Source organism: Passer domesticus, chromosome 5, assembly GCF_036417665.1.
Source record: "Passer domesticus isolate bPasDom1 chromosome 5, bPasDom1.hap1, whole genome shotgun sequence".
NCBI classification, from domain to species: Eukaryota; Metazoa; Chordata; class Aves; order Passeriformes; family Passeridae; genus Passer; species Passer domesticus.
Window position 1 is genome coordinate 74,099,614 of NC_087478.1, and position 14,508 is coordinate 74,114,121.

A 14,508-nucleotide genomic window follows, 5' to 3' on the forward strand; every position below is an offset into this window, starting at 1 on the left:
TCAAGTTTTTTCCCCTCACAAGTTAAAACACAACTCAGTCCCCTGCAATTTATTTTTGGAGGATTTAAATTTCCCCCCTATAGCCGAAGGAAAGAAGGACTGGTGAAAGCAGCCATACAATACAGTTCAGAACAGATCTAGACAGCAACTAATGAAGAAGAGTTTAAGTCAGTGCAGCTCTAAATTGAAACACAACAGCCAAAAAAATTTGCTAGGATAAAATACAGTCCTATGTATTTCTTAAAACTAGTAATCAAAACCTTCTGCTAAAAGATTGATGGCATTAATCTTTCCTTCATGCTGTTCAACCAGAGCTTCTTGTCTCACATTCACCTCTTCCCACAAGATCCTTCAAGCCTCCTTTTTTTTGGTGCAGAACAAATTGAATTGTGCTGGGCTACATCTGAGACATGCTGAACACCTCATCTGAATGACAATGGACCGTGACTTTTCTAGCAAATGCACTGCAAAAGGGACTCAAGGTTTTGACTTGCATTTCATAGTGAAAGAGCTTCAAATTAAAAATAATCTAAACAATTGCCTGGAAAGTCCTGTATTAAAGACACAGATACTGCTCAGAGCTGGGGCCTTAGAACTCACTAAGAATGAAGTGAAATACCAACAGGCACACTGAGAGCACACTCTCTGGAACATAGCATGGAACATAGCATGGAACTTCCTTTTCAAGGGGAAGCTCCTTTCAGCTCTCCTAATGTTTTAGCCACAAAATAAATCTTGATAGGGAAACAAAACTGTTGGTAGCACAGGTGGTGCTAGTAAACTGCCCAGATTTCCAAGTCTGGTTGAAAAAGTTGTGCACAATTTTACCCATGATGTATTTATTTTGTGTAAAATATACCAGTATATCATCCTGAAGGACAGGAAAAGTAGGAGGAGGAAAAAAAAATCTAAGAAAAACATGTAAACAGAAAGAACTATGTGATTTGTTTATATCTAGAAAATCAAAACATTGACAAACATCATGTGGAATTAGAACAAGGAGAATTGAATGCCTCTGAATGTTTTTCCTTACTGGAAAATTGACTTCCTGCTCCATTTGCTTCTCTTTCCAGCTTTCAAACTGGACTTTTTCAGTGATAAACTAGTAATTGAATTTTCCTGTCTGCTGCAGCACAACCAACCCAGAGTCCAACATCTTTTCTCGATGGCCACATTCCAGAGGAGGCATTTATATTTAGTAATATTTTATAAAATTTGGAAAGCAACACATTCCCATACATTCACCACTTGCTGGTTATAATGGAAGTAGATCCACGGCTGTCTGAGCTGATGAACTCTTTGCTCTGCTGGTGACACCATGGCCAGCACTGATCTGCAATGTCAGTGTTAGTGCCTCCAAGACCCCAGGAAATTCAGTGCTCTCTTACAGCAAAAGTTGGTGCTGATTTGTAGAGGAATTTTTAACAGAGGGCCTCTCCCATTTGGCTACCAGGCCTTTTCCAACCTTCCACTGCATTTGATTTCAGAGACGCTTAGGAAGAGGAACTTGGCATCTTCCTGCCTTGGGATAAATCAGCAGGAGGAGGAGGGGGAATAATACTAGTATGGAATTGAAAAATCTATTTCCTGAAGGGCTTGAGTGTGGGGTGGCAGGCAAGACAATGAGTGTTAAAGTTCTGAAATTCTGAAAGTGTGAACCAGTTCATACAACCCCAGTCAGTGAGCACTGAAGGGCAGCAGGGTTTGGCTGCTCATATGCTTATCCAGGACTATGTTATGATCATGGAAAACATGTCACCCAAAGGTGACTGTCCTTGCAGAGCTGGGCAAGGCTCATTCCGTTATAACGGCTGTGGCTGAGGGTGCCGAGTGCCCCACTGGGCAGGCAGCAGGTGACACCGATCTGTGCCAGCCTCGTTGATCTGCAGGAGGGCAGGAAGGCTCTGCAGAGGGACCCGGACAGGCTGCATGGGATGAGGTTCAGCAAGGCCCAGTGCTGGGTGCTGCACTTGGGCCACAGTGATTCTCAGCTTGTAGAGCTCAGTCACAAAATCGAGGGCAGAGGTTCTTGGCTGACTGTTGGTGTCAGTTGCTTCTGGCAGTCCTTCAGTTGTCCCTTGGGTCACCCATAGGCCTGCAGAACCTTTGGGCTGGTCCTGCTGTGAAGGGTCAGCCTTGCTGCTGCCTGGGTGGAAGGCCCCTGACCAAGGTAAGGACATTCCCCATCTGCCTGGGTTTTCTCCAGAGCACAGACATGCCCAGCAGCTGACTGCAGCCACATGTATTGACAGTGTCGACAAGACAAACTGAAGCTCCACTGCTGGAACTCAAAAAGCTCCCCCATCCCTCCCCCAGCCTCTCATCTCATCTGTCTGAGGACACTGACCTCCTCCCTCAATATTTTTCTTCTTCTTCAAAGCTCTAGGTCAAGTCAAGGGTGCAGGGACCCTCTTGGTCTGCTTTTCTGACACTTCCATAGACAGCAGGAAGTACAGCTCATTTCTGGGATCAGTGGGGCACGTTCTGCTCCCTCTGTTTGCAGCTTACCTGCACTGGTGACATCAGTCTCCAGCTGTGAACAGGACACTCATCTTTCTGGAGACAGAAATGTCCATCTGAAATACTCAGGCCATTCCTAAAAATCTGCATGAAACTTAATGTTCTCTGCCATGCCATATAGTGTCACCATATATTTCTGACCCTTTACTCTAAAATCTACTGCTCTGAGGAGTATGGAGACTATGTAGAGTTATCTTTTATTGATTACTTTGGGCTTTTCACACATAGTTGTTTAACAAAACCTTTCCTCTCCTCTCTGTCTGCAGCCTGAGCAAAAGATGTAGCTGAGTTTGCTCGCAGCATGGATAACAGCAGTGGCCCTGTTCTTCTCCTTACCTTGCTGCTGCTGCAGAACACGAGCAGCCCCAAAGCCTCCTCCCCTCCTGCTGGCTCCGAGATGGCAGAACCTCCAGCCCCATGCACGGGCCCCAGCAGGAACCACTCTCTGGTAGAGTATGGGCTGAGGCCGGGGGAAATCACAGCTGCCAGCGTGCTTTGGGGAGTGCTGTGGCTGATCTCCGTCTTGGGAAACTTCCTCGTGTGCTTAGTGATCCACAGGAGCAGGAGGACGCAGTCCACCACCAACTACTTTGTGGTGTCCATGGCCTGTGCCGACCTGGTGAGCAGCGTGGGCAGCGCGCCCTTCCTGCTGCTGCAGCTGAGCTCGGGGCGCTGGGCGCTGGGCAGCGGCGTGTGCCGGCTGGCCAGGTACCTCCAGTACCTCACGCCCGGGGTCCAGACCTACGTGCTCCTCGCCATCAGCGTGGATCGATTCTACACTCTTATCCATCCCATGAATTTCAGAGTTTCCAGGGAGAAAGCCAAGAGAATGACTCTGGTCTCCTGGCTCTGTGGTGCTCTGTTTGCATTGCCGGCCTGTTTTCTCTATGGCTCCAGCAGTGACCACCACTGCAACTTCTTCCTTCCTAGTTCTTGGCTAGGAGCCGTCTCTGGTGTCATCCAACTCTCAGTGCTGTTGCTTTTGATTCCATCACTCCTCATTATCCTCTGCTACCAGAAACTCTTCGCCTACATTTGGAGAAGTGGCACTGAGTACACAGCTGGAAGGAGGACAGTGAATCTTGTCTTAAGAAGAAAAGTGAAAACTGTCAAGATGTTCTCCATCTTTATCTTGAATTTTCTTCTGTCCTGGCTGCCTTTCTTCATGGTACAGTTGTGGCACCCAGAGGAAACAGACTACAGAAAGAGCTCCTTGCTTTTCCTGGCCATCACCTGGATCTCTTTCAGTTCCTCAGCCTCTAAGCCAACCCTCTTCTGCATCTATAATGCAAACCTCAGAAGAGGAATGCAAGAAATTTGTTGCATGTGGAAATACCCCAGAAGCAACATCTACACCATTACTGCCAGTTCCAGGACAGCTGAAAATAATCACATTATCCCAGCCCAACCTCACCAAAGACTCCACCGTGATGCTTTTAACAGAGAAGTCAAGGAGCATGAGCTTTCCAGGCTTGGTGAGTCCAATCCCACAAATACATTTGCCAAGAGGGTTTCATTACTCTGAGAAGGAATGGATGAGCTTTGGGAGTTCTATGTTCCCTGAGAAGAAAGACAATCTTTCACTCTTTTGAAGCAATAAATAGGTACATATTTTAGACCAGCTCCTAAGGTACTAAAAAATAAATGTTCTGTATTATTTAATGGCTTGGGTTTGATGCATTTGTTCTATTTTATTTCAGTTTTCATGTTCTGCTTTGGGAAACTCCTTTCCTGGAATCTACGAGTCCTTACACTCTCTGTCTGTAGGGAGAAAAGAGAAAGAAGTACCGCTTGTTACAATCCCTGGAAGGGATGGGCCATAGTGTAGAAACACCTAAATCCACCCAAAGACACCTAGGCTTCCTTCCAGTATGTCCCTGGGGATATTCCTGCACTGGGCTTGTCCCTCTTCTTCAGACCCCACTGGTCTGGTGGACAGGGTGGTGTTGGGTTAATGGCTTGACTGGATGATCTAAGGGGTCTTTTCCAACCTAAACAATTCTAGGACTCTGGCTCCTTCCAGTCTTCCTGTGCCTCCATTTTTCTTTGGGAATAACCTCCTCCTGGAAAAGTCACGGCGATTGTTTCAGCAGGGTTTGCCTGCAGAAGGGGTTCCTAGACAAACTTCCAGCTCACAGCGCAGGACTCCTCAGGCTCTGCCATCCTGGGGCCTGTTCCAGTGTGTGGCTGTGGAGCCACAGAGCCATGATTCCATTGCATGGAGTCATGGAATATCCTGGGTTGGAAGGGAGCCCTGACCCTGCACAGACACCCCAACAATCCCACCCTGTGCATCCCTGAGAGCATTGTCCAAACGCCCCTGAAGCACTGGCAGCCTTGGGGCCGTGGCCATTCCCTGGGGAGCCTTTCCCTGATATCCAGCCTAAACCTCCCCTGACCCAGCTCCAGCCATTCCCTCGGGTCCCGTTCCTGGTCCCAGAGAGCAGAGGTCATATCTGCCACTCTGCTGTCCCTTGGGAGGAAGCTGCAGACCCTGCTGAGAGCTCCCCTCAGTCTCCTTCAAGTCAGTTTTCTCCCCTCACAACTAAAAATACAACTTCTCAGTCACTGCCTGCTGTTTCTCTCCCCAAAACAGGCACAGGCTCTTTCAACAACCTCTGTAAGCAAAGCTCTGTAGATTTTTTTCAGGAAAACACAAATGGATTCATCCCTGGGAACATTTTCCCCATGGAAACAAGATGGTGATGCTGTCATGTGTAAATCTGGACTAGGTAGTGCTGCTTTTCTTAAATTTCAGCTTTTTTTACTGTGCCTCTGGACATATTTGTGCAGCTGTTAATTGGGTTTTTTGGTAGCAATATGCTTGTGTCCCTGCCTTTGCTCAGGAGTTCTGGTTTAAATCAGTTTGTTTCATATTACAACAGGGCTGTAATGTATTTTACCCTTTCATTACTAATACAGAATCTCACAATGACTTCATCCACTTTAGCACAATTATTGGTCAGAATGCATTATGAATGATGGACAGTAATTACTACTGTAATTAAAGTATAAACTTTGCAATTACAGATTTCCACAAGATTTTTGGTAATTTTACAAATTTTGAGGTGTGAAATGGCCATCCATTGTTAACAGCTGATGAAAAAGGACAAGGAAAGAGATGATGGAATTTTTTGTAGCAGTGTCTGATAAATGTTCAAAGCTAAAATGAATTATTTAAATTATGTTAATCTTTGTATTCTCAAAGTTAATTCTGAAATTAATGTGTCCAGAGATCAAAGACAGTGAGGCATCTGAGTGAGCATTTGGGCTTGAGCAACCAAAAAAAGTTGAATCTATCCTGAACCTGAAAATTGTGGATTTTATATTCTGAACTAAAAATTGAATTGTTAGCAGGAGTAAGGTGCATGGACACACCTCTAGAGGCTATACATTCCTCATGCTGTACATATGGGATATAAAGTGGCACTGAATATCACATAATGCATTCATAAGTATCTCTTATAAATAACAACTGCTTTTCCAATAAAAAAGTGTAAATATTTGCATCTTAATTTTCAGTATATGTGTCAGATGTACCCCGTTGCCCTCACCATGAGGAGTCATTGTCAAGGCTGAGAGAAATGCTGTGTATTTCCACACACCTCTGCTCCTATACCTCTTCAGGACAGACACTTTGCAAGTCAGTTTGTGCACCTGAATGCCAGATGGAGAGTGCTCAGGGTTGGAGAACTCTTTGGTTTATTTGATATAATTTATTTGATATAATTAGTGCATTTTGCAAATACTCCACAATGCCTTAAGCCAGTCTTACTGACCTTCTGAAGTCCTGCTCTATTTCTCACTAGAACATTCTTATTTAGAAGCCACTCAGAATTTTATCTTATTTTCCACATTAGGGTAACATAAAAAGAGACCTTTTCTTATTGAAAGTATGTAGTGGCAGTCCCAGAACAAGATCAGCTGCAGGTGTTACGTGTTAGCTTTGAGTTCCTGTTTCATGACTTCATTGTGGGTTACTTGCATGTCTTGGGTTGCAGTATCAAAAGTTATTGATTTATATTTAAATCCTCTCAAAAATTTCCTGGTTTTCCTAGAAAGAAGCCAGTAAGTCACAATTTTGTTTAAAAGTCAGCTTTCAGTAGAGTGATCCATGTTCAGCACACTGCTGCTTTTGGTAAATTTTACTCCAGATGAACATGATATGAACACCCTCCTGCTTCAGGAGGGTGCTTTTACAGAAACATTTATGGGATGTTCTAGTTGCTAGAACACATAGCTATCAAGCTCACTCACTTCTTCCACAATCCTTACTTCCAAGGCAGCTTCTTTTCTACCACAAATTTTAAACAGATCTTATCACAGATACGTTTATTTAGATTGCCTGGATTCCGACAAGCTAAACACAGTCTCAGATTTCCAAAAGGTGGACAAAACTGAAGTGCCTCAGATGCCAAGTGTCTTTGCTGAGCTCATCATATCCAGCTGAATGTGTTAGTTCTGGGAAGAATGTAGGATCTGCGTCTGTGCTGGAAACATCCTGGGTGACATTCTGAGCACCCAGAGTGGTGGGGTGGTACTCACCGAGGAGCTCTCCACCCTTCTGTGTGCAGGAGAGCTAAGTCAGCCTGGCTTATTGGGATTGCTTGGAATGCAGTGGGAAGACCCCTGGCCAGCCTTCGTGCTTGTGCTCTTTAAATCTCTGCAGAACACACTAAGCCTGACTTTCTGGTCATGCTGCACGTGTGCACTGCATGTTACGTGCTCTGGAATCAGTGAGGGGTGTAGAGCTGCCAGAGAAAGCAATAGACAGCTTTCTCAAAAAAATGACAGGAGATGGAAGTAAGAAATAAGAAAATATGCTCCACTTTGAGCATGAGGTGAATAATTTCAGAAGAGTTACTGCCTGAATCTCTCGCTTAGCTGAGAAAGAAGGTAAAGTAGACCTGGTACATTAAGAGTTTAAAGTTCAGTTTACTGTTCTTTAATATCAGCTTGGTAATCAACTGAAGGTTGTATAAAAGAGCCCACAGCTCACAGAAAAGAAGCTTTGTGGAAACTCTAGATAAAATTAATGAAATGTCTTAGTTGACTTTTTTAAACTCACACATGTAAATGTAAGAATGCCCAACTGCACTTACCCTGAAAGGATCATTGTCATCTTTTCAAACTGCCTCTTCAGTCATAACACACAGCTCCTATGTAAAGAGTCTCTCCTGAAGCAATAGTTCTATTTTGGTCAATCTTTTCAGATATACTTGAAATAAGCACCCACTTTTCATGGTATTCAGTTACAACCCTAGAACCAATAACAGTATCCTTTTCCTCCAGTGCATCACTAATGATTTAAACAAACCCAATCAAACAATGCTGGGACACTTAATATAATTGAAGAAAGGAATCAAGTAACAGCTGAGGTTCACTATGCAAGAAGTTATATTGCCTCTTATTATGTGAAGGTTTTCTGTGGCTCCTATCTGGTTACCTCTTCAGCAGTGACCATAGGGAACCTATTTCATGCAGTAATTTTGTCTTCCTTTAATGCAACATAAGCATAACAACAGATACTTTGCCCTACATGGTAGAAGTTTATTTTAGTTCATCTGCTTTATTAATATTCGGATATTGAAAATGCTGTGGCTTTATATAAAACTATATTATGATTTATAATTAAAGAATTCTGCTGGCCTAGTGAAGAGCACTTAAACTGCACACCAAGATTGTCCAGGTGGAATATAATGAGAACAGTGATATTTGGCTGCATCATTCTTAAAATGACTCTCATGGAATGCATTATAGTTATTGTTTGATTTCCCATAGTGCGTCAAATGGTAAATGTGATGCTGCCATTTGTCCAATAGAAATTATTTTAAACTCTTGAAACTTTGCTTAACTGTGGTGCAAAAGTCATGGAATCAAAACCTTTCCCATTTCCAGCAGAGGAAAACACACTTCTTTGTCAGCTCTTTCACCCAGTTCTTCAGCTTTCATCTTCCCCCCTCCTTGTAGTGAGAGACAACAGCAACAGGATGCCAAGCTAAAAGACTGAGGCACAAAGTGTGTATATTCTTAATGAAAACCTGAAATGTATCCTGAATGACTGTGGAATAGTTTAGCCATGCAAGTGATTTGTTTAGCTGGGATTTTTCACATACACATGCACACATACACAAAGATAAGCTGAATACTTGACATCCTTGCTGAAATTAAAAATGCAATGGTTTTTTTGGAGATGTGTGTTGGATGGCTGTGGACTCATCAGGACTCATAAAAATGAGAGAAAAACAGGACTTGGAGTCCCTCTAAGTTACCTAATGGTGGTGAGATGTGATTTCTTGGGTGGGTGGGGGTCTGGGGCAGGGCAGGGGGTTGTTGAGCAGGGTCTCTTTGCTCTCTCCAGGGTGCTGAATCCCATGGGTACCACTGAACATCCCATGGAAAGGGATACATTCTCAGGGTATTGTTCCAGTACACAAGCTGTTGTGCTTTGCTGGTTTTGTTTTGGGATGGTTATGGATGTTGGTTATCAGTGGGGTTTATTTTAAAAGAGCTACCTATTTTCCTCTGTCTGCATGGTCAAAAGTGGCTGAATAGCTTTTTAACCAACCAGTCAAAAGCAGAATTAGAGATTTTCAGAATAAAATTTAGGGCCAGGTACTTACAATGTTGATGAATTTTCAAGAAATGAAAGGGACAGGTATTGTAGGAACAGGCAGACAACCTGACCTGAAAGTTGCTACTAGTTCCCCCTCTTATGATCATGTGAATGAATTGATTTTTTTTACTTCTCTCAGGCAGATAGAGTTTATTAAAGTCAGCATAACAACAATAGTTTAGATCTTACTTTATGATTTAGTATAAGTTTTATACATTTATGATAATTCTAAGATCTATACATTCATTATATGCATCATATTATGAGACTGACACTTTCTTCACATCATGGCTATTAAGATGTTCAGGCATTTCTTGAAGAACTTGCATCTTCTGTTCATTTTTGTAATAAAATATTTTAGTTTTAGTTTGAACAGAGGGGAAAAAACCTCTTTTTTTTAAGTGCAGGAGTCAGGTTAATTTCTTACAGGCATTCTGCCATGGAAATGAGAAATTTATGGAATTCTTAGACACTACTCTGGGTCAAGCAGTCAGCCTTGTAGACTATCTATGTTAGTACAAAAATAATGAAGCACTGCCAGCACTCATAAAAGGCAATTTGTCACATCATATCTCTCCTGTGTGGTAAAATTCTACAATACATCACTTGGCAAACTTTTGGAGAGAATGGAAGCCCAGTGTCTCAATCTGGACATGCACCATCTTTCCAATACCACAGTGTACAAGTCATGATAATCTTAGTTTACGTTCAGCATATCCCTGTGAAGGAGAATAATGATGTTCATGGTGCACATTAAATAGACCGCCAAGTGCTCCACAGATAATTGAACTGTGTAACAGATTGGCAAGACAAATATTGCCCCATTACTGTTCAAAAATTAAAAATGTAGAGGGTACTGTTAAGTGAACTCAGAGCTGAAGCTCCATTTCATTACTCTCAATTACCTTTGTTTACAGTCCCTTGTAAGAGCCCACCAGGCTGGGAAGCTGAATCAGAGAGCAAGGGCTGGAATTTTGCCCCTTTAAAGGCGTTCTGGGTACCACCAGCTGGAGCCACACAACTCGCTGGGTTTGTGCCCCAGTGTGATCACTGCTAAGATCCCACAGCTGGCACAGAGGGCTCTGTGGCACTCAGCAGTGCCCAGCTCCTGGCCATCAGTGCTGGCAGTGCTGCAGCTCGCAGATCCAGAACAGATCTTCAAGAGCACTGATGCAGAGAGCTTACGTCCGGAGAATGGAATCTGGGATGGACAGAGGGGCGCGGGAATGTTTTCCAAGTCTCATCTGTTATTTACCCTTCAAGATATTTTCTAGCATTAAGGGTTCTATATTATCTGTCTCTTGCATGACTCATTAACACTCTCCTTCTAAAACACAGCCCCCAGAGGAGACAGTGATGGGTGGTGCCAGTGGTGCTGTGTTTAGGTTTGTCTCTGAGAAGTGCCTCCTCCTCAAGAAGGGGCTCAAAAGTGCATCTCAGAGCCAGACATTTCTCTGTGCCTTCCCATCCTGGCCTTCTGGTTATAAATTCCCAGGCCTAGTGCTAAATGCAGTGCTGTCAGGGTGAGGAAGATGTGCACTCTGAGCACGGGGGTGGCACCAGGCCCACCAAAATGAAATACATGAAGTGAGCCCAGCCACAGAAGTCATGCTCCTCTATATACACAGTTGCAGGATGCTGTGTGCATCTATAGTTACCAGTGAGCACTTCAGCATTTAGACATCCCTGAAATCATGCCTCTGATGTAGGTCATAAATTAGTGAGGTGACTAATTGCCTTTTGAGATTTTGACCCAAAGATCCAATGTACTGCTTTTGGGGGTGTGTGAAGGAATGAGTTCAAGTCTTACACCTTTCAGTCTATTAAAATCTTATCATTAAATCATTTCCTCAACCAAGAAATAGGAGTAGGTGCTCTGGTTTCGTTTCTGCTGGGGTTTCAAATCTTCTGCTATAATGTTGAGGTTTTGCATTTGCAGTAAAGCTGGGTACTACTATTCCCTCAAAGGAAATTTATTTGTAATAATAAAATATCCACAAAAATTACTTCTTGGTTGGTTGATGGTTGATTGGTTAGTTGGTTGGTTGGTTGGTTGGTTGGTTGATTGGTTGGTTGGTTGGTTGGTTGGTTGGGGGTTTTTGTTTGGCTCATTGAGGTTTTTTCAATATTTTTTTCCCCTCCATAGTTTGGCTAGTTCTGTAGAGCTTGAGTAATTACATTCAGGAGAGGTCAGAGGTGAGGAGAGATGGAAATTTTTTTCATTTAGCAAATTACTGTCTGGAAAAGTTAATACAGCAGAGAGTATAAAAGTATTAATTGATGCAGCAAAGATTTCAGGAAGAAGCAAAAACCTGGGGAAGGATTTTTGTGGCTCCAGTCAGGTATCAGTTCTCAATGACTACTCACCTGCAGTAGTGTGTGGAATAATGTATTCAATTCTGTGCACAGGGTGAACTGAGCAACACAGCATTCAAAGAAAATGTTCTGGATGGGTTGGCTTTAAGATCAGACTACACGTATCATGTATCAAGAAAAAAAGAAAGGAACTGAAAGGGTTTGGGGTTTTGTTTTGGAGTTTTTGCAGTGGTATGGAAATATAACTAGAAAACTAATAACTTTCTGGAATAATCTTTCCAGGGAAAGAAATGCCATAGCCCCATGAACAGTTAAGACTATGTGCAATGGCAGCATTCCCCCAGTGATGATAACCATAGGGTGAAAGGTGTACCTTTGTTCCATTCTCAAACTCCTGGCTCTGGAAAAGTGGGAAGCTTAAGTTTGGAATGTTGGCATTGCAGACAACAGTCTGATTTCTGTTACAAGAGGGAGGAAAGGAGAGAAATAGCAGTATTCACTTTCTCCTTCCTGATTAGAAAAGTCAACAATAAAATGGAGAGTTAGATGCTGGAATGGTTATGTTTGGGATTCTCTTCCTCCCAAATTAGCATAAAAAATGACCTGGAGTTCAAAAGGGCAACAACACGAGAGAACCCTGATTTTCCAGTACTTGATGTAACAATGAAGCACTGCTTTTGGCTGTGTCAAAACTTTGATGGAAAAAACCCTGAGCAACTGAAGCTGCTGTTTAGACTTTCCCAGTATGAAAGGAGGATGCAGAGCCTCCAGCTTGCCACAGGCATCACCTAATTCAGTGTTTAAAGATGTGCAGTAAGGAAAGGCTGCTTTTAATACATTGCAATGAAGTGTCTGCAGATAAGAAAAAGCCTGGGAGGGAAGTTAAGCTGTTGCTTGTGATTGCTGGTTTTGACAGCAGGAAGAGACAGAAGTAACTTCTCTCTGAAATCATCCGAACTGTTCCCGATTCTTTCTGTGCCTTTTGCAAGGGCAGCCATATAAGGCAGCCCAAAGGGAGGGCCCCTGCCTTGCTCAGGGTGGGACTTGGGGAGCTGTGGGCAGAGCCGGGCAGCAGCTCCTCTCCCGCACCTCTCCAGGGACTCCCGGGTGTGCAGCAGCCGCCAGGAGAGGGATGCGCCCGGAGAAAGTAGGTGCTGTTTGCCAGCTGCTTTCAGGTTGTTCTGTGCCGTGTCTGTGGGATGTCGTGTGTGGATGGAGCAGCCCAGGAAAGGTGTTGCAGGCGGCTGTGCTTGTAGCTCTGCCTAGCCAGCCTCCTCCAGGCAGCCTCAGAGTGAACGGATGCTCTTCGAGGTGCCTCTCAGGGACCTGCTGCAGGCTGACTGGGATGAAGGGCTTTGTGCCTTAATGTCTGCACCCTCCAGCTGTTCAGTAAGAGAGCTGCTGAGGGAAGGGATGTATTTCTCTCTTTGCACTAGGACTGATGTGGGAATGTGAACTGATGCTCACCTTTCCATGAGAAGTGTTAAGAAATGAGCCCTGTGTAGGAAAGTCATGTTAAAATGAATGCATGTAAATACTTTGTGGAATAATTTGGAGGGCTCTGTTCAGATGTACTACACTGGGAGTTCATCCACTACATATGAGGAGCTTTAAGCAACAGCAAAAAATAGGCTTAATTTAAAAAAGGGGTGTGTGTGTGAAGGCTGAAATTGTCTCTCTAAAATATTTTACTGAGGCTAAAGTAACTGAATGTGGGGTGTAGGAAATAAGGCAGTTCAAAAAAAGACATCCACTCTCAGTCTTACAAAATTATTAATGTTGCTGCTAAGAAATTGCTGCTCTGTATTAGCAGAAATTGAATTCTGCTTTATAAAATACATCTTGATCTAGAAGAACCCTATTGTCTTTTCTATTTTGTTTAGGTACTTGTTTGAGAGTAGCCAAATTAGCTGCAAACATGAAAGGGCTTGGAGAAAATTGAGGATCAGGCCAGGAGTCTTTGATCTTTCCCCTTGTAGCAATATTAACCTCCCAGAATCAGCTATCATTAATGGCATCCTCCTTTTTACACTTGAGAAAAGTTGATCCAGAGTACTGTGGACTGCAAGATCGGGTCCTGTGAGGTGACTGAAATAATTTATTTAAGTCTTAAATTCTTCCTGTAATATTGATCCTCTAGATAAATTCTCCTGAGGTGTAGGTGTTGAAGTTCAAAGCCTCATTCAGGTGTGTTTTGGGCAACACTTCATTTCTAATCAGGGCACTTCAAGAATTGCTCAGCTTAAAGTAATCTGGTAGGATCAGCTCTCTCTGCTACTGCATAAGTATTTAAACACACTGTTTAAATAGTTCTAGGCTTTCTTCTTAACAATGTACTTTTGAAATTAATTTTCTTTCCTTCCTCCAGAAGTCTCAACCTCTTTCCTTTCCCAGACTCCTGTTCCTTCTGTTGTTACTGTCTCATAGGTTTATCTGACTTAAATTCAGAGGATGTGAGTGACGGCAGGTGACAGGCTGGCAGCTCGCACTTGTGTCACAGAGAAGCTCCGTGATAACAGCACAAAGCCATCTTATCAGCTTCTGGAGACCCTTGGGCACAGAAGACATCCAATCCCTCCTTCATGATTTTAAATATTGATCAGAGACAGCAATACCTGGCTGTTGTTGCGGGATGTCCTGTGGTGGTGCAGAAACTGCTGCGTACCTGGAGTGTAACCACCGTGGGCAGGATCAAGGCTCCACTCTCCAGCTGAGCACTCTGAGTGGGAATAGCAGATCTGCAGCGTTGTTGGAAGTCAGGGGGAACCTCAGCACCATGCACTATTCTCCTGTGGCACTGAATCCAGAGCCCTCCATGGATAAGGGAGCCGGGATTCCCCAGAGCCCCGGGGAAGGCACAAAGGCTGCAGCCTGCTCGGACAGTGGAGCCAGCAGGACCCGGACCACGGAGTGCTTCCAGAGCCAATATCTGACCAAAACCAGCACCCAGGGACAGGTCTACAACTTCCTGGAGAGGCCCAGTGGGTGGAAGTGTTTTATCTATCATTTTGCTGTGTAAGTACCTACATTTTCACATGATCTTTGGTGTAAGAAAA

The 14,508-nt window shown here is 43.6% G+C and overlaps 2 protein-coding genes across 2 annotated transcripts in view; both read left to right on the forward strand.

Annotated features, from left to right (window-relative positions):
• Window positions 1–1,811: 1,811 nt before the first annotated feature.
• Window positions 1,812–4,182, forward strand: LOC135300984 (probable G-protein coupled receptor 19). The gene is made up of 2 exons (XM_064421084.1): window positions 1,812–2,170; window positions 2,787–4,182. The coding sequence occupies exon 2, from the start codon at window positions 2,822–2,824 to the stop codon at window positions 4,043–4,045; it is 1,224 nt and encodes a 407-aa protein (XP_064277154.1). The 5' UTR covers window positions 1,812–2,170; window positions 2,787–2,821; the 3' UTR covers window positions 4,046–4,182.
• Window positions 4,183–12,524: 8,342 nt separating this feature from the next.
• Window positions 12,525–14,508, forward strand: part of LOC135300988 (potassium voltage-gated channel subfamily KQT member 1-like) — a 413,931-nt gene continuing 411,947 nt past the window's right edge. Inside the window, exons 1-2 of the mRNA XM_064421088.1 lie at window positions 12,525–12,599; window positions 13,880–14,467. Coding sequence (XP_064277158.1) covers window positions 14,085–14,467 — 383 coding nt within the window. The 5' untranslated portion in view covers window positions 12,525–12,599; window positions 13,880–14,084. The remainder of the gene's footprint in view (window positions 12,600–13,879; window positions 14,468–14,508) is intronic.